The following is a 19,798-nucleotide window of genomic DNA, read 5'->3' on the forward strand; positions in this document are numbered from 1 at the left end:
TGAAATCTTTTAGAAATATTATTTCTAAAAAGAGCGAATCATGTGGATTTCGGGGTCTACATGGGAACAGCGTGGCTCCGATTTGTGAATTGTTGAACTTCATTCAACTTTATTTTCAGGCTTGTGACTCGCAAGTCTGCATTTTTCTAGCCATCCGTTTTAGAGAGGATAAAAAAACGTATGTGTTGTGTGCATGTATGTGTGTTGTGGAAACTACCAGATAAAGAAGGCTCTCTCTAGTCTCTAGACAAGTGTTGCCAAGTCTGCTTATTATAAGTGACTTTGGGCTTGTTTTTCTGTAAAGTCGCTTGTATATATTGGTAATTGCGGGTAGCGTTTGTTTGGGCTTGTTTCTAAAGTCTAGTTATTTGAGCTTGCCAATGTTAGACAATAAGGTTTGATTGAGCTCAGGTTGCAAGATCCATCCAACCTCACATCACCACGCTTTCCACAGCCAGAAATTTGGTGCTGATTGGCTCGGCGGTTTGAGAGATTAGCTCCGGACACACACACACACACACACACACACACACACACACACACACACACACACACACACACACACACACACACACACACACACACACACACACACACACACACACACACACACACACACACACACACACACACACACACACACACACACCTCTTAAGGGGCCTACAGTAGTACAGACCAAACTTTGTTGTCCTGAGTCCTTACTACTACAGACTATACGTCAGGAGATCAGTCGGGTGAAAGGTGTGAAAAGGTGCACGCTCTCTAGACACCATACAGATGGTCGGCCTTTATGGTGCTAAAATTTGAGCTCAACACTTGCTCAACAACGCATAAACATGCCCGGACGCTTAACTGCGGGGTTGCAGCATTGATACTGTACATTCACACAAATTCAAATCATTTAAAAAATCATGGCAAAACACAAAGATGAGCCAGGGGGGTTCCAGGACACACACACTAACTAAACTAACTACACGCTATTTAGACCATTTTGGTTTGTTTAATTATCAGACTTATTTAATGTTAATGATTGTTAAAACAAACAAAACTATGGTGCGTGCCTGTAGCCAGCGGCATTCAGCCATCTTGTCATTTTGGAACCTGCTTCTAATGAGCAATATCAATTATCAATAGCTAGAATGTTTAGAACTATTGGCAGAGCGACCTGTCAATCCTGTTCATGAAGTATGCCTCTGACTTAGCCTGATTATCAGCCTGAAGCTGCGTGGAGCTTCAGTCTGAAATTTGCTCCAGTGTCAGCGATTACAAGGGGGAGGGGATTCGAATTTCCCTAAACCAATCAGAAGAGATCCACGGATCCGCCTACATCTGACGTCATCGCACAGCTTGCTTTAGCAGATATTCGCTGACCATGTCAATTTATAACACATGGTCACTCTATCCTGTACTATCCATTGTCCCATGAGTTTTTACATTTTAATTCTGAAGAGAGAATGAGCTACTTGAATAGTTACGCATCACTGACTGGAGTGGAGACGAGCCATTAAAAACAAAAGGAACTTGTTGCGCATGCAAGCGTGAATGATGATCACTTCCTCTCCAGGAAGAATGTGACATGCAGTTCATTGCTGTGATCTTAGCCGAAACTTGAAGAATATCCTAATGGAAGTGATAGGTTTTAAACTTCTTCTTCATTGTATAAACACAAGTTTCAGTCAAAAAAGGGGGTTGAGAATGTGAGAGGTGCGTGCCAGCAGAAAGACAGACAATTCAATCTGAATCTTTTTACTCCACGATCGTGTTAGCCGCACGAGAACCATGTGAACGCTACAACAGACAGAAATAGCACTCAGGCTAAACAATGTTGGTATCCCGGAGGCTACATCCCACATCTAGTAACTTGCTTTGTGCCGTTAAGTCTCATTACGAGTTGGACCTCCTGTGTGTACTGGCTCTGTTCTAAAGTCTACTCTCTGCGGTTGTGGAGCCCCCTGCAAGTAAGACTCGCCTAGAGCCGCTACCTGCCTAGGCTGACTATACCTGACAGCAGGATTTTAGTATTTACAGAAGCAGGGGAAAAAAACGAAAGAATTCCACATGTTGACAGAACTAGAAGATCGGGCTGAACAAGGCTAAACAGCAAATCAGAGAGCTCTACCCCCCCAACAACAGCAGCAGTGACTGAGCAAGGTCGGTTGGGTGAGTGACCCCTCACCACCATTGACAGCCATTACACACCGCACATACTACAACAGATTTTCAGCCGTAGATGCTTATTGACAGCTAAGCTCCCCAACGTCGGCTTGGCGTGTAGCAGCCATTGTACAGTAGATGGCAAGCCTTCTGCAGGGCGGCGCTGAACAAATAAGGCCAACTGAAGAGACCACGTCTGTGTACATATTCTATATCGTTTCCACGTGAAAAGCTCATTCGAAACAATGCAGCTTAGATAGATAAGATTGTGGGTGTGTGCGTGTGTTTGTGCGAGCGCCAAAGAGAAAACAAGAAAGGTAGAGGTGCACAGAGAAGTGAGTGGTTTGACCTCTATTAGACACCAGTTACACAGGCCAGAAGTGCACCAATCACCCACACATATATAATCAGTGAGAGGACCAGAGAGAGGTGGAAAGGGATAGAGGGCTATAGACAGTGGAGGATGAAGGTCATGCACATTGTTATCTTGTCATCATATGGCAGTGGGGGGATAAGGTAGGTAGGTATACATGGGTTGCAGGTTAAAGACAGCAATACGGGGGAGGTTTAGTCAGCCATCAGCATTAAGAGGGCTATTGTTCTCCTTAAACCTAATTTATGAAAGTGTCACTCGTGGAAAATGAATGAGTATAAGAAAGAAAAGAGCAGTTCTTGGAAGGACTGCGTCGGCTTGCTGAAAACAGCTGTAAAGAAAACAGGTTTAGCTAAACTAGCTTTTGAGTAGAATGTCACTTTTAATGTTACTTTTAAAATACATTTAGATAGAATGACTATTGAGGACAACAGTTAGATTTATATTTAAAAGCATAAATATGTTTAGCAGACACGGCATCTGAGTGGAAGTTACCTTGCAAAGTAGAACGTGGCAGGGTCTAATAATATAACGGTGTGGCTCCCATGTGAATCTCTGTGTATCTCCGACTGCACATTTGGGCAAGGTTTCAACGTGACCCCACTACTAAATATTATTATATATTATTTATTTTATATATTTTTGTGGCTTATGCATTTATTGATAGGATAGTAGTCTGACAGGAAATTGGGAGAGAGATGGGGAGTGACATGCAGCAATGGCTGTCGGGATCGGGACTCGAACCTGCGACGCGCTGTCAGGCTACTTCGGACCGCGGTCCAGGCCAAAGGTTAAATATTTTAAGAAAACAAAAATGTGTTTGCGGGATTAGGCCCAGACAGACAAACAAACACACAAACAAACAAGGGTGTGCTCAGTGGAGCACATAGCTCCGACCAGGTGGAATTCCACAAATTTGGTCAAGACAGTCGGCAGTCATCTATGGCGTATGTGGGCACAGTTTCAGCCCGATCCAATCGGCAATGACTTTCAGTATAACATTTAAGTTCATGGAGAATGGAAGAAAGAAACAGAACGTGAAGTTAAAAAGACAGAAAGGGGGAAGGATGCAATATAACGGAATACATTAAGGATTGAAGGAATAAAAAAATATGGAAAGGAGAAAAAGGAATGTATGAAGGAAGAGAAGACGCATGAAGGATGTAAGCAAGACTGAAATGTAGGGAGGGATAAAGAAAAAGTGAAGGAAGCATATTAAGAATCGTATAATTATATTGATATTTGAGTGGACTGTGCCTTTAAAATCATGAAGACCATAGTAGTAAAACCTAGATACTTGAACCAGCCAATGAGAACAGCGGATTGGTTGATTTCAAAGAGAAAAGACAGCAACAAATTACTTGACAATGTGTACAGTATGGTGGAACGTGGGTTCAAACAAATGGTGATAACTCAAAAACTATAAATCGTACATTTAAGACTATTTTAAATAGTATGTTTTTTTAATTGATAGCTTAACATTAAAAAAAATTGATAGCTTAACATTTTAAAGTTTGAATTAAGTTTCTAGGTAAAAGTATGAAAGACTATAGAGTGCAAAATAGATGCAACGTGAAACTGGCTTTTTATCCCCATTGACTCCCATGAATGTTTTAAAAAATTCAATATTTTAGTATTTAAAGAAAATTAACAGTGTTTCTGGCTTAAAGAATGTGCAAGCACTTAAGAGTCACAAGTAGTCGGAATAAATAATAAAAGCAAAGATAACATGAGCATGCGTACAACCAGGGAGCCAACTAATTAGGCTTTACTTAGCGTCAAGCTAAAATCGTCGCCTGGGTAAACCCCCCCTCTCCCCTCAACATATTCTCTCTCACTCACTCAACAAGGAGATGGCATATAACATCTCCTTTCTTTTGCTCTCATTTTAACCACTGGCACTGCCTGTCTTTTGTGTCATAGCTGGGTGATGTTGGGTTCCATTCTTGCTATGCTACAGTAACTAGTCCTGATTTATGGATCTCTTGGGCTATCATACGCATGACCCCACCTGAGTGCCTGCCTGTCACAGCTGTTAAGACCAGGCTGGTAGCAATGGGGGGTATAAGAGATGGAGACAGACAGACAGACAGAGAGTTGTGTGTGTGTGTGTGTGTGTGTCTGTCTGTCTGTCTGTCTGTCTGTCTGTCTGTCTGTCTGTCTGTCTGTCTGTCTGTCTGTCTGTCTGTCTGTCTGTCTGTCTGTGTGTATGCACATTATGTTCAATGGCCACCTCTTACCAGCCTTGTAATAAATAAATAATTGGGAAGGACAGAGAGTTGGAGACAACGGAGGGTAAGGTCTCTCTTGTTCGTTCGCTCTCTCTCTCTCTCTCTCTCTCTCTCAAGGCCACAGCCAAAGATTTAGTGTTTGGGACTAAGTTATTCATCCATAACATGAACACACCAACTGCACAGTTACCGACCATCAAGGCCAGTTCAGGTGAATGAACTCTCCTGGCCTTGCCCGGTGTTATGGTGCGTTCACACGGGCCAGATACAAAGATACTAAAATACACAGCATCTTAGTCGCTGTGTCACTTTGTATCCTTGCTCAACGCGTTCGTTGACGTCATCAAACATGCCGACATCAGAGCTTTTGTATCTTTGTATCTTGAATTTGTAGCTTTGGACCTTTGTTGCTAGAGCTACAGCTACTTTGTGTCTTCATGTCACTGGCTTCCATTGAAAATGAATGGTAATATGTATCTTTTTATCTTCCCATGTGAACGCACCATAATCCCACAGCCACAGTACACTACAAACAAACATTCAATTCAACTTGCATAAAAACGCTAAACTACAAAAAGCACAGACCATTAGAATTGACCCGAGTTACATAATGGCCAATCCAGTCAACAAAGTTAGACATACAATACAATACTCAAGTATACAGGAAGGAAAAGCTTCCTCTATATGACACAGATGCCAATAATAGCTACCATGTAACAATATCTCAACAGGCAGCTGCCAGGCTGCCTGAAGCCCTGAATCTAAAGTTTCCTATCCACTTGTTTGTGCATGTAATAAACCATAAAAGTACAAAAATAATAACTTGCCCTCCTAACCTGAAGATGATGGAAAGTTGCACATGAACATGTTGTTGGTACTCAAGGTGGTCAAAGGGATCAATGATGCATTTTTATGGCGTGGCTTTGCTCTGTAAGTGTCTGTCTGTCTGTCTGTCTGTCTGTCTGTCTGTCTGTGGGAAATCTCGCACAAAGTTGAACCAATCAGCGCAAAACTTTGTACGCATAATGGAATTAGAGTACAGAAGTTACCTCTACTAATATTTCCCCATATTTTATACTTTTTGAAATATGGCTGTGGTTGTACTGAAACCATGCCCATATTTGGAGTAAAACGTCACAGATACGTCATAGACGACGGATATCACAGGCTGCTCGCATGAAGTCCGAGATCCGCATTGGAGCCCCACAGTTTCCATGTGGATCCTGAGATAGTCTTTCTAAGGTTGCAGCAAAACACTAAAATGAGGAGCAGACAACAAGAAAGAGGAGCGTGACTTTCAGGAAGGCAGATGGAAACGATCGGCTTAGTAGGTAAAAGCGGCAGACAGGAAACATGACATCATTCTCAGGAATTGCTGATCCTTTTAAAACTGTGGGAGGAGAGCATAATCAGGAGTCATGAGTATGTGCCAGTTACCTTAAACCCAGTCTGTGCATGCAAGGGTATATTGTGTGCTGCTGTGCACCCAAATATACAGATGCAGACACACCACAAACGCGCGCGCACACACACACACACACACAACTGCCGTCTGCTTTGAGCGCCGCCTGCCCCATATCCATTAACTATGTGGACATCTGCTACCCCATCCACAAGACTACCACCCCCATCTCTCCAATTCTCCCCCAAACACACCCTAGAGCCCTGCACCCCTCTCCTCCGCCCCTTTCAATGACAAAGCCCCTCCGTTGAGCCCTCCTTAGAACCCTCGCAATCACAAAGACACAGATATATAAGCATGGCTCTATCTGCCCACATCCTGGGATTAGCCACTATTACGGCACAGACAACTAAACTTGTGTACCAAGTTCTACCAACTGTTTCAAAAATAACACGGCCGATAAAAAACAATCTGCCATCTTCGTTAATTATACATCTTGTGCTGTTCACATAAGCATGACAGCTGTATTTGCTTTGTGTGCGGCAGTTCATATGCATAGCCTATGATTGGCAGCTCACTTTCTATCAATCTCGGTGTTTGTGCATTAAGCCACAGATTGGAAAGTAAACAAATTCTCTATTAATTAGTCTACTTCAAACAGACTTCTCTCCCATTGTAAGTCATTTCTGCTCTCAGGCAACAAAAAACCCATGCACTTGTAAATACTTGCAATTATGCGCATGCAATCACGTGCGCGCACGCATTCATGCGCTCACGCAAATCACAGACAAACACATCTCTTTCCAAAGAGGGTGTGGTAAGCTCAGTAGTCTCATACGTTTAGCATCTTTGCCTTTTGTTTCGATTTTTCATATTTTTGTCATACATTTATACTCTATTTTATAGACTCCTTTTCTGTTTGTAAATATGACGTTTTTCACGGCAGCATAAGTGGAAAAACATTAGCTAAACATGGTAGACACTCAATACATCCATGTCAACTCTGCCTATGAATTTTGTTTGCATTTTGCCACACTGCCATCCATAGAAAAACGAGGGACGAGGTCTTCGTGAACTCACCTGACCCACATCATGTGCTAAATCTAATGGGGCCTGAGTTATGAGAAACCATCTATTATTATTATTATCATTATTATTATTATTATTATTATTATTATTATTATTACTCCTCCCTAGTTCCCAAATTCTGTTTCTGATGAATGGGCATGACAAACCTTTAGACCAGGGGTCTTCAACAGGGGGTCCGGGACCCCTAGGGGGTCCTCAGAGTTACTACAGGGGGTCCGCCAAATCTTTGTGTGATAGGATTTTTTTTTTTTTTACATGAACCACTTGAACCCTAGTATCCCTTTTCTGAGGAGAACTTTAGCCAAAAATAGCAGATCTACAAGCTCACAACGCCTCACAGCGCGAGGCGTTGTGAGCTTGTAGATCGGCTATTTTTGGCAAAGAGTTATAGGTGTAGAGGGAAAAAAGAGCAGAAAAGGTTTATCTGAAACACAATTTTATACAATATAGAGGGGGTCCCTGCTTCATCTCTCTCTCAGCTAGGGGGTCCTTGGCCTGAAAAGGTTGAAGACCCCTGCTTTAGACACATATCCATACCTACAACAGATAATACTTTATTTAACCTTACCCTTAGTGTGCGCTACAAACACAAGCATTTTTGATGATCGCCTCAGTCCAATCCTTTAATTGTATTGGTTGTCTTTGATTGTATTTGACTGGCAGTGGCAGCTGTAATGTGATTAGACTGGGATCAATTCTCTTTGCAGTTTGCTGGGTCTATAGCGGATACGGAAACGGTGCGTGCGTGTATGCATGTGTAAACTACCGGATATAGGAGGGCTATAGACTGGATCACACTGGTTTGTTTTGAACAGAAATCAAGGAAAGGCTGGAGATGTGAGTTTATAAGTTGGAGCCATTCTCATTCATTCATACTCCTTTGATTTTTGAACCCAACAACACAGCTAGACGGCATGTTCAAGTAGGTGAGTAGTTAGCCTAGCTACTTCCAAAGGCCTTTGGTAACACTTGCAATGAATGTCTATAATGCTTTATAAACATTAGGGCTGGGACTCGATTAAAAAAATTTATCTAATTAATTAGAGGCTTTGTAATTAATTAATCTAAATTAATCGCATTTTAATCGCACCTCAATATTTGACCTGAGAACAGTGAGAAAATTTGTTTTCAAATGGATTTTGGTAAACGTCTTTAAGTACATGTTCTCAAGTACTGCACTTAAGTACAATTTTGAGGTATTTTTTACTTTACTCAAGTATTTCCAATTTCTAATACTTTTACTTCTACTCCACTACATCTCAGAGTAAAATATTACACTTATACTCCGCTAAAATTATTTGAAAACTTTAGTTACTAGTTACTTTGTAGATTTTGATTATTATTATTACAAAACATACAGTAACCACTTCAGCCCTATATCGGCCATTAGAAAATAGCCATCTACATGCATTGTGAGCTTGTAGATCTGCTATTTTCAAAATATTTGAGTACTTTAACTGTTGGTACTTTAAATACATTTTGATACTTTTATACTTTTACTCAAGTACATTTTGAATTCCGGACTTTTAATTGTAACATAGTATTTCTACATTGCAGGTAGAGTGTGTTGTCACTGTTGTTTTATCGTCGTTTAATTAATTAATTAATACAAATAATCCGCACGCATGTGACCCGCACCGCATCGCCCCCCCCCCCCCCCTCTCCCGCGGGGCGGGGGTTCGGGGGGCCAGCCCAGCAAACATTATCAAGCAGGCTATCGGGTGCGCCGTCTTCATTCATGCTTTCATGCACTGCGTTGCCTGCGGTTTGTTGTTGTCTGAGACCAGACGAGACCCATGCATGTTGCTTGGTGCACCGGGACAAACGGTCCGTCTGAAACTCGTCCCGTGAGAAACGTTCCACGGGGCAAAAATAAGTGCGATTAAAATGCGTTAATTTTTTTAACGCGATAATTTTTCTGTAATTAATTGATCGAAATTAACGCGATAAAGTCCCGGCCCTAATAAACATATACATTATATCTACTCATAACATTGTATAATTATAGTTATAAGACATCATAATTATAATACTCATAATTCTTTATAACAATAATCATAACACACTAAAGTGTTTTATATTAATGACTTATAAGTTGAAGTATAAATTAAAGCATTGTAATCCGCTTATTACACTCATTACAGTTATAAGCACTCATAAGTACCGTACAATCATAACACATTACAGCCTTTTATAACGACTTATAAGGTCAAGTATCATAATACTGGTTACTCACAGACTTTTCCTTTTGGCCAGGATCATAGTTTTATTACAATATTAATATTATAATAATATATAATGCATCATAATACATAATCAATGTTATAATTCATTATAATGTTATTAGCAGTCACTTTAACTGGTCACTGGGTGCTTTAAATAAAGTAAACTAAATAGTATTCAATTTATGCAAGTGAAACAAAGGTTTTCTGCCAACACCTTCAGGAATGTAATTACTTTACATATAGCATCCAATGACCTCTTTAGTATTGTATTTGATCTTATAAGTCATTATAAAATGCTTTATAATGTGTTATGATTGTTGTCTATGATCATTATGAATATGTATGAGTTATAATGCATTATACAAATGTTACAGCTAATGGCGTGATGTAATCAATGATGTTGACGCAAAAGTGGTACATGCAATACTTCATATGACAGTGTCAAGCAAAAGTACCAAAAATAGCTGATCTACAAGCTCACAACATAATGACATGCTCAAATTAGAGATGCCAGGTTGAAAGTGTTGGTCTGTGGTCAATGAAAAGTATTGGATTGAATACTTAGTAGCTTGTGACCAAATAATAACTACACTGGATCCATTGGAACACAGGTCTTTTTTTACATTTCATTGAAAAGTAACTGTTTTGGACATGCAAGGTTTTTGCCCGACAGCAACCATACAAGAAGCACATTAACAGGCGTACAGTCACAGTGACTTTTCAGGGTTACGTATGGAGGTGCACGTTTGGTGGGAGGAAAAATGTGAGCGTGTGTACATGCGTACAGTATAGTGTGTGTGCATGTCCATGCACAGGCGTCGCTGAAAGTGAATATGGATTGGCAGTGTGCAGAACACAAGAGCCGTCACCATAGTTACACTGCCTTGTGCGTATCCCACCAGCGCTGGCTCCGTTCGGCTGGAGGATCAAGCAGAGTGTGGGACACAAGCGCTGTGGGTGTTTATATGTCTGGCTAGCCAGTCCTCACCGCTCATGGAACGGACCACTGCAGCAGAGGGGTGAGATGTTCTTTGAAGTGGACAGTGGAAGGTGCTCGTAAACCGTCTGAGGTAGACGTGGTGGCACTTAAACACAGATTCCTTCAGTTCACAATCCACCTAACTGCAGCCATTAGGGAGATGAAACTATGTGATCTGGATCGGTACCCGGGGGCAACGTCTAATTAGTGCTCTTTGAAGGGGGTTGGGCTGGCTGCAGTTTTCTTTAAAATTACGTTAGAGAGGGAGGTCAGGGAGGGCACGGAGACAGTTGGAGTACAGTGGGTGTGTGTGTGCACGCGCGTAGGGGGCTAGGTGGTTGAGCCATGCAAAAGTCAGCCCAAATGAACACTTCGACTGTGTCCAAAGGGAATGGCTATGAATGGGCTGTTCGATCTTATCACACATGAAGGGGTACGATCTCAGGCATGAAACGACGTGCACGAGAGAGAGCGCACAGTTCTGGCAGGAAGTTGTGATGTGGGGGAGTGCTGACAGCTAATGAGAGGTGCTGCTACCCTGGAGTCCAAATCAGACACAAAACAGACACCGCCTCAGCTCCAGTCGGCCTCCTGATGCACTACAGCGGGCAGGAAGCCTCCCTCAAACAAATTGTTTTCATCTCACACAGTCACTTTACTTATCTCCCCAATGTCAACCGGAGCGAGTCGGCTAAAGCTTGGATCTGGGTCATGGGTTGAAAATTCATTTGGAGGTGAAGGACATCTAGCCGTCAATGGCCTAATGCATCTCTTTCATTTCAGTTTTCAACTAATTAGAAATTGTGTTTGGCTGAGGGAATTCTACAACCCAATCTCAAATGCTTTTTTCCAAAAAGCTCTCTCGTCAACTCTTCTGAAAAAAAGAAAGAAAGAGAAATTGCAAACATTTCCACCTCAAAACAGGAGTGAAGACGATGAGAGGGACAGGTAAACTTTTAGAGTTCGTCCTTGACATCGCACATCAGCATAACGGTAAACTGCAGTGACAGTTGGGTGTGAGTTTCAGCGACTGGCTGTAAAGTCTGTTATACAGGGCCTCTACTAGCCCCGAGGCTAGCAGAGACAACCATATCAGTGTGATTCCTCTTTAGGTAGCCCCAAGGCAACCCACTCTTCGCTCCACCCAGACAAGTCCTGGCACCACGTCCAGACTCCCATTCTCTCATTCAACTCTACTGGTCCATGACTGATTTGATGTTTGAGCTCTCAGCCAATATCAGAACAATGACCATGGCGTGGGTTTTCAATAATTCAATGCAACTTTAATATTTACTGGAAAATCGCACGCAGGTGCCAGCCAAACTGACATTACAGGTTTGCGGGGCTATGTCGCTTACTCGCTTTGTTGTCAGTTGACACGATGGTGCTGAGATTGTGAAACGCGAGGGCACAAACGGCATTTCTTTGCGGGTCTACACAAAGGAGTGCAGTTTTCAATTGTGCAAACAAGCATGCATGCAGGTACAGAATACAAGAAGACAATACAAAATAACACCATCACAATCCAACGGTTTCATGTGGCCCATATTTCTCCTCACAGATAGAAGTAGGCGTTTTACTTTAGGTTCAAACAAGCATGTAGGAAGGGATAGAAAGAAACGACACACAAAATGAACACAAGTTTTTCTGCATGATGCACACAGATGTACACAGCACATAAGAGGTCGAATGAGTTATTGCATTTTGCCTGTCTAGACACGGTGCTTTGTCTTATGTAAACAGAGGCATATGAATGCATTGACAGAAGCCAGACGGGAGTCCTCTGCAGGCAAGAAAGCTGAGCGAAATCTTAGAGACCTAAAGCTACGTGTGACCACCACCAATCATTCTCTCTACCAGGCATCTGAGATCATTCACCACGTGGTGACAGCCGACTCAAGATTCACAGCAATATTTAAAGTGAGCTGACCGGGCCTTGACCCAAGGGGAAAGAGGCCTGTTATTCTCTGAGAGAGAGAGAGAGAAACTAGCGTGAGCATACAGTGTGTGTGTGTGTGTGTGTGTGTGTGTGTGTGTGTGTGTGTGTGTGTGTGTGTGTGTGTGTGTGTGTGTGTGTGTGTGTGTGTGTGTGTGTGTGTGTGTGTGAGAGAGAGAGACTGAAATAGCATGGCAGAGGGAGGTGCAACACTCAGCTGTCATTCTTATTTGAGACAGCAGAAAGCCTTGGTGATGAGGAAGGGCCTCCACAAAATTTAGACTTTAAACTAAGTTAGCAATGCCTCTGCGCAAACCACAACTCAGCATGTAAAAATGGACCCCTTATTGGAATTGACATGTTTTGGGATTCTGCTTACAGCAGACGGCATTTCTTTTCAGACTGTACATCCCCATTATCCAGATTTAATATGACCACTCCCCTTTCCTTATCCTATCAATTTCATATCGAATACATCGAGCAACAATGTTCGCAATTATGTGTAACAACAAATAGTGTGCATCTTGGGTGTAAAAAAATGAAATAAAAATGGCTTTCAGCATTTTCCTGTACATTGTTAGGTTTGTCGGAAATCATCTCATTTAACACTGGTCTACTGCTGTTCTACTGTCAGCACAGTAAATGGAAACCACTGAGGCATTCACTGTGTAACCAGCCAGCTTTCTGCTTAACGTTACATTACACTTCAATTCAGTTATATAAACCAGGATGTCCCGGGTATTTTAGGTTTGTTCATGTTCTCTCTCTCTCATGCACGCGCACACACACACGCTCTTGAACAAACAGAAGGACCCTGAAAAAAGCACATAGGGCTACACCACTCCAAAAATGGGTAATTTCTTTTTATTTCTACTATAGGTAATAACAATACCTTCAGAAGGTTGTTTTTTTAATACACGTTTTTAGATTATTCCCCGATGCTACACACACAATCGCACACCTGGATGTCTGCCCAGCAGCGTGAAAGCGCCAGATACAGGTTTAGCTACCTATAAGAGTGTGTAAGTGATACCTCAGGGTATAGTTACTGATACAGCATCGTCTCTATTCTATTTCCAACAACTGTCACCCACCTTTTAATTCGGCTCTTTTCACAAACAAAAATGCAAGTGCAAACACGCACACCAGCTGACACACATAGCACACTCCTTGGCAGCTTGCCACACACACTGACAAATACAAACATGCACACACACACACACACACACACGCAGTTACTGACACACAGAATGTATTTTGCACGCCCGAACGTGCACAATACACAAACACTCTCACAGGCACCTCCAAACTCAATGCCTATTTCTCCAGATAAAAGACATTTTCACATTGCCAGCTTAACTACCAAGAGAGCTCCAATCCACATAATGAACGGTTCTGAATATAGCCAACAAAAGCCATGTTTCATCCAGTATCTACAAATGATGATACACTCTCCCTTACCCAGCCAATTTCGATCTTTATTGTGATTATGTGCCATAGTTTATTGTACCACTACCAACTGCAGTACTGTATATTGTGTAGCTAATACAGCATATACAGGGAATACCACAAGACATTCTCCTTGGGAAAACAAATAAAAAATCTATTACCGCCTCATTTGATCAATACCCTCAGTGAAAAGTGTGTTCTGATGCCTTGAAAGGGTAAGTGAAGGAAAATGCAGACTAGTAATCCGATTGACCGAGTGGGGCCCCTCCATTGGGCGGCCTTCCACCACCCCACCCCACCCCCCCAGCACTGACATCCAGGAACAGAAAAGCCATCTGGTGTTTGTTTGAGACAGTTCACAGATAGGATGTGTGTATGTATGTATGTATGTATGTATATACGTATGTATATACGTATGTGTATGAGTGTGTGTGTGTGTGTGTGTGTGTGTGTGTGTGTGTGTGTGTGTGTGTGTGTGTGTGTGTGTGTGTGTGTGTGTGTGTGTGTACATAGCAGGATGTATGTATACTATGTGTGTATGCAATCAGTCATGTGCTTCTGAATGTTTGTGTGTGTGTGTGTGTGTGTGTGTGTGTGTGTAAGCTGTATGTGGAATACATGCTGGCCAGTATGCATATTTATACTTGCAAATACTTGAAAGGCAATGAAGTGTACTTAGGTGACAGTCAATAGAATAAACAGACTGTATAATACCACCACGGTATAACTCAGACATTCGCCTGTTTCTGCATTTTTACACCACTGGGTTGATCTCCAGGTGACATGAGACTGTATTAATTACAAACTATAATAGGAGGCTACCATGTACAATCCCAGTCATCTTTAAATAGAGGAACTGATTATTGTGTATAGGGTTAATCTGAGACTTAACGCCCAAATATCACATTAACCTAGTTCACCACACACACACACACACACACACACACACACACACACACACACACACACACGTTCTAAGGCATGTTATTGTACTAGTGACTAATAGGAAATGATCTCCCAGACTCAGCTAGGTGACGTCTAGTCTCTTTCACACACACACACACACACACACACACACACACGCCCCATTTTGCCATGCAGGTGTGCCATGACTCAGGTGTGACTGAGACATTGCAGGCACTGTTGATTTTTTGTTTTTTCCCCTTATTTTTATGGACCGGGGCAAAATACTACACAGTAGCCTAGAATAATGCAGGCTTATGCTGTTCATTATAAAGAAAGAGCAATCGATACCTACCAAGCAGCGCACAGACAATTAGGATCGAATGGGTTTCCATTGTTTATTTGCCCAGCAGATTTTCCCAATAATTATGAAGGGCAATGTCTCGTCCGTTTTGATACTGTAGTTTATGGTAAAAAACCACCTGTCCTGTCGTCGGTCAAGGCTGTCTTATCCCCGCCGCTGTGCGGAGGTAAAAGTGGCCAGCAGCGGACGGGATGCCCTCACCTCTCTCCCGTGTCCCGCTTCTTGCTGATATAACGCTCAAAAGAAGAACATTAAGGTGTCTTCCCCGTTATCACCTATTGTCAACGACCAACATGCGCCTATACAAGACGCCTATGATGCGACCCAACCCATCGTCTCTTCTGAATCTGAACGCATCTGAGACGAGAGACTGCGGAGGCGATTCACAGGAGAATGGCAAACCTCCTCCTCCTCCTCAGGAAGACAAAGTCCGTCCGGCGTAGCTTTGTGGATGACCTGCGCGTTATTTTGGATACGTATGGAAAGCGGAAAATACCCCCAACAAAAAACCCCGATGAAGGTTGAGCTGCTAGAAGTCCTTGCGGTGTAAAGTCGGATGCAAATAAGTCTTTTGTATGTTCCCTGTGTGTCTCACTGTCTGGTCCTTTAGTGGTAAGGGGGGATCCAGCGCAATCCAAGCAGCAGAGCAGACGCTGGCTTTCTCTTCTCACGACTGGTCCCGTAGCCTATAATCAATCTCCCACCAAGAAAAGCCCAATGGGCGGGCGCTCTCTGGATCAACTGGTTCCCAAACTGGGGGTCGGTACCCATGTTTGGGTCGCGGACCAATCTTTATGGGTCGCGGGTAAATATTCCCCTTTTTTTTCGCTTTCCTACATAAAAAACTAACAAAGAAGAACAAAAAAAGTCACTTGTTTTCATCAATTAAAACAATTCCAACATTTTCCCAAAGTATTTATATAAATAAATAAATCAAATCATTTCCATAAATACATTTGAAAAAGGTTTAAGAAATAGTGAAAGGCAAGCTCGCAAGAGCTTGCAGATCTGCTATTTTCACTAGTTTGGGTCCAGGCAGGGCAAACAAAGTCTAGTTTCTCTTTTGGGTCTCGAGCTAAAAAGTTTGGGAACCTCTGCTCTAAATGAGGCAGGCAGAGCTTTGTGTGAAACAGCCAAGATAGATCATCTTAATCAATTAAATCAATAACAAACAAACAGGGTATTTGAGATCTTTCTGTTGATTTCTGGGGCTAGGTGCACCGACTACACCGTTCTGCTCCACTCTGGCAAGGCGGGACAATGGCCACTTTAAAATACTAAATAGTCTAAATCTAGTGGATAAACAAGTCAAACGGAAACCTTTACATTAACAACCTAATTTCAGCACCTGGCTGTGTTATAATTCCTTGGCACCGACCGATAATTCAAAGTCAAAAGCCAGAAGTCTTCAATTCTTTCCAAGGTTATTGTTTCCAAGACTTCCTCCTGCTGGTTGTGTGAATTGCTAGGTAAATATAAACTTTGTATTTTGAAGTGTTGCCATATTTTGTGAGAGAAATAAGCAACCGTCTATGAAAACAAACCCAAAAGAAGCAAATGATAACCAAATGATAACTTTTTTTTAAAGTAGCCAATCTACAAGCTCACCACAATGCGACACATTATACTCTTGTAGATCTGCTATTTTCAAAAACTCTTGCAATAAAATATGGAATATTTGGAATATTTTTTGAAACATAAACAACACAAATTCTCCCTGGGCACAAAACGTTGTCATGAATATATTTGAGAACCACTGGTTTAAATGATAATTAAAAATCACACCCTGTGTGAAGAGAGTGGTGCCTTTGATGAGCCCTGTATTGATGTTGTCATCAATGTTTGTTTATTGGACATACATACATACGGACACACGGACAAAGTCAGATATAGGAGTGGTTGGCACCACTCAAAAAATGTGGAAGCAACTCAAGCAAGCCTAAATAAGTAAGTACACTTTAGATTACCAACAAATATATACCATATACCAATATTTACAAGCAACTTTACAGAAAAAGAAGCCCAAAGTCGCTTATAATAAGCGGACATGGCAACACTGATCTTGTTCACTGTCCAGCTGCAGTTTGAAAACCTAACAGCGTGCTGGTAGTGCCCGCCCCGCCGTCTGAAACCACGCCTCATACCACGCCTTTGTACAACCAGACGTGAGGGCAGGGGGAGGGGCTATATTTGCATTTAAAATGTTGGATTTGGATAGGCAATAGTGAGTTTGCAGTGGATTCCCTTGCCCAATTTCCAGTGCTTTCCCCAATTCCTCCCCATATGGTTTTCGATGTATGGAAAAGATAATGTCTGTGGTTATTTAACATAAGCCTAAGCAAATTTCACATTTTGTTCTACAACATAAATGACATTGATCGATTGATTGATTGAATTGATACTTTATTAACAAGTGTTTTTTTGTACTCAATCAAAATACAATTACATTGTATTGTATATTGTATGGTATGTATTATGTATTATATTAGGTAGAAAACTCAATAGTCAAAAGGTGTATTACAGAGATAGAAGGGGCGGGGGGCAGAGGATGCTAATACCAAGGTGTTCAAGGAGGCAAACTATGCTCAATTGTATTTTAAGGTCAGCCATTCTTTTAGTTTAGTTTTGCACCACATCTCTATCGTGCATTTTCAAGCTGTTATCTGATTTTTAAAATGTATATTTCCCTTTTGTGGTTAATTCTTTTAACAACAAAAAAGCTGAACAAAAACGTGTTAATATCGTGCACATTTGTTTCCACGGAGCTTATTTTTGTAATTTATGTAAAAAACAGTGCAAGAATTCCACAGGAAATCTGCAGTGGGAACCATAAGTGGGAAGACGTGGCGTGAACCATGGTGTGAAGTGAACCAAATAGCAATATTGAAGTGAAGTGAACTCATAGCAGGAGTAACTTCTGGGTTGGCCTACAAAAATAAGTAATAATTACAAGTGATAATTAGACTGGGATCACCTCGTTTAGCAGTTCTCTGATCCAGTTTAGAGCGGAGATAACCTCATGTCACCAGGCAGCGGAAACTAGAGCATGCAGATATCGATATAGCCTGTGCTCCTCCAAAAAAAGCACTGCAGAGGGTGATATTTGTCACTGCACATACTCCTACGGGAGTATGGGCTGGGGCGGCGCCTGTCAGCGGGGAGTGTTAGGTGGGAGGAGTAGGACGGAGGCTGTACGTCCTCCCTGTGGGGGCTCCTCACTGGCAGGTGAGTCAGTTGGATACAAAAGCCAAAAAGACAACACACGTGTGTGGGGAGGAATGTTGATATTCCCATATATATCTCTGTATCTGTCAGCCCTTTTCCCCTTTATGCCCATATATAGAGATCTCTGATGTCATCAGTATGCCTATATATGGGCATGCCCCCTTTTGTGCCCATATATGGAGCTGACTGATTTGTTTACTGATGCCATGATGACACATTGAGGTTAGACAACACACTCCATATTTGGGTGTAGCTGCATATGGTTATGACTGAGTCATGGTGACATGAGCATGACGTCAGAGGTCCGCCGGCCTGCCCTTAAGACAATTTTAATATAGGATAAATACAAAATGTACTTAAATAAATACAAACATTGGTTTGCAAGTAATGCCTTATCATTCATCAGACATCTGGTAAAAATTCAAAATAAGATAGGCGAACAGTTGTTTGAAAGAATAGGCTTTAATGTGGTGAGAAAATAGCACAGAGCTGGAGCAGCTTACAAGACTTCATCAAAAAGTGCTAGTTGGGAGGGCAACCAGGCAGAATGTAAAAAGTTACAACTTTGTGAGATGCTAAAAACAACTCTTCTGTGTTATAAATAAATAAAAGGAGCAAGCTTTTATTTGCTGTGTGCATAGTACAAAAAGTAATTGCAGAACATTCATTGGGTATTCACTTTACCAACTGGGAATTACAAGTTGAATCCAGCATAAGTAGCAGCAGATTTCAGCTCAGATAAAAATGTTGAAATCCCTTTTTGGAACTGGCCTGGGACTGGAGGCATTGAGTGTTCACAGGATGTGTTAATAAACCATTACCATACTTTACTCATGAAACAGTCACATCATTAAAAGAAATCTGCCACAGCTTCCAACTAAAAACGACACACTGCATAAACAGAAAAGGGAGACAGCTTGGGGTATATTTACAGAGATGAAAACAAAGGCTTTAGGGGACATTACAGCCACGCCAGAGTAATCCACAATGGGATTAGACACTGATAGCAAGCATGTGGCTACTGGGTTTATCTTATTCAAAGGTCCGTCTCACACCATGTCCAAACACCACCACATTATACACAGCCTAAAGGAGACAGTTAGGTAGGCCATGTGCAGTACACCTGGACTGCATATGCTGCATCTAAATATAGAAGCTCAGTTCTCAATGGACTCATTGCTTAGCACAGTGATGGCACAGTTAGCGTGGGCAGCCAGGATACACTTGCCTTACCCCACTACATATTGCATCAATTTGCATGTCCAGTCCTCCTCCAGTGCATGGAAACAATAAGCGATAAGATGCGACATAACATGTTTGGAATTAGAGATTATCACCTTTGCCCGCTCACTCAGGACTGTCAGGCAGCTGTCTACAAGTATATCGGGGGAGCCCAGGATCCCGATGGGTCTCCATGGAAACAGAGGAGTCCGTGCTACATTCACTCTCTAAAATATCACCTGGATC

General features: G+C 41.9%; 1 protein-coding gene across 1 annotated transcript in view; it reads right to left on the reverse strand.

The window, feature by feature from the left end:
• Positions 1 to 15,770, reverse strand: part of igsf3 (immunoglobulin superfamily, member 3) — an 86,448-nt gene extending 70,678 nt beyond the window's left edge. Inside the window, exon 1 of the mRNA XM_084083600.1 lies at positions 15,098 to 15,770. Coding sequence (XP_083939726.1) covers positions 15,098 to 15,137 — 40 coding nt within the window. The 5' untranslated portion in view covers positions 15,138 to 15,770. The remainder of the gene's footprint in view (positions 1 to 15,097) is intronic.
• Between the last annotated feature and the right edge of the window lie 4,028 nt (positions 15,771 to 19,798).

The sequence above is a fragment of the Gymnoscopelus microlampas genome, assembly GCF_963454915.1.
Source record: "Gymnoscopelus microlampas genome assembly, chromosome: 17".
NCBI classification, from domain to species: Eukaryota; Metazoa; Chordata; class Actinopteri; order Myctophiformes; family Myctophidae; genus Gymnoscopelus; species Gymnoscopelus microlampas.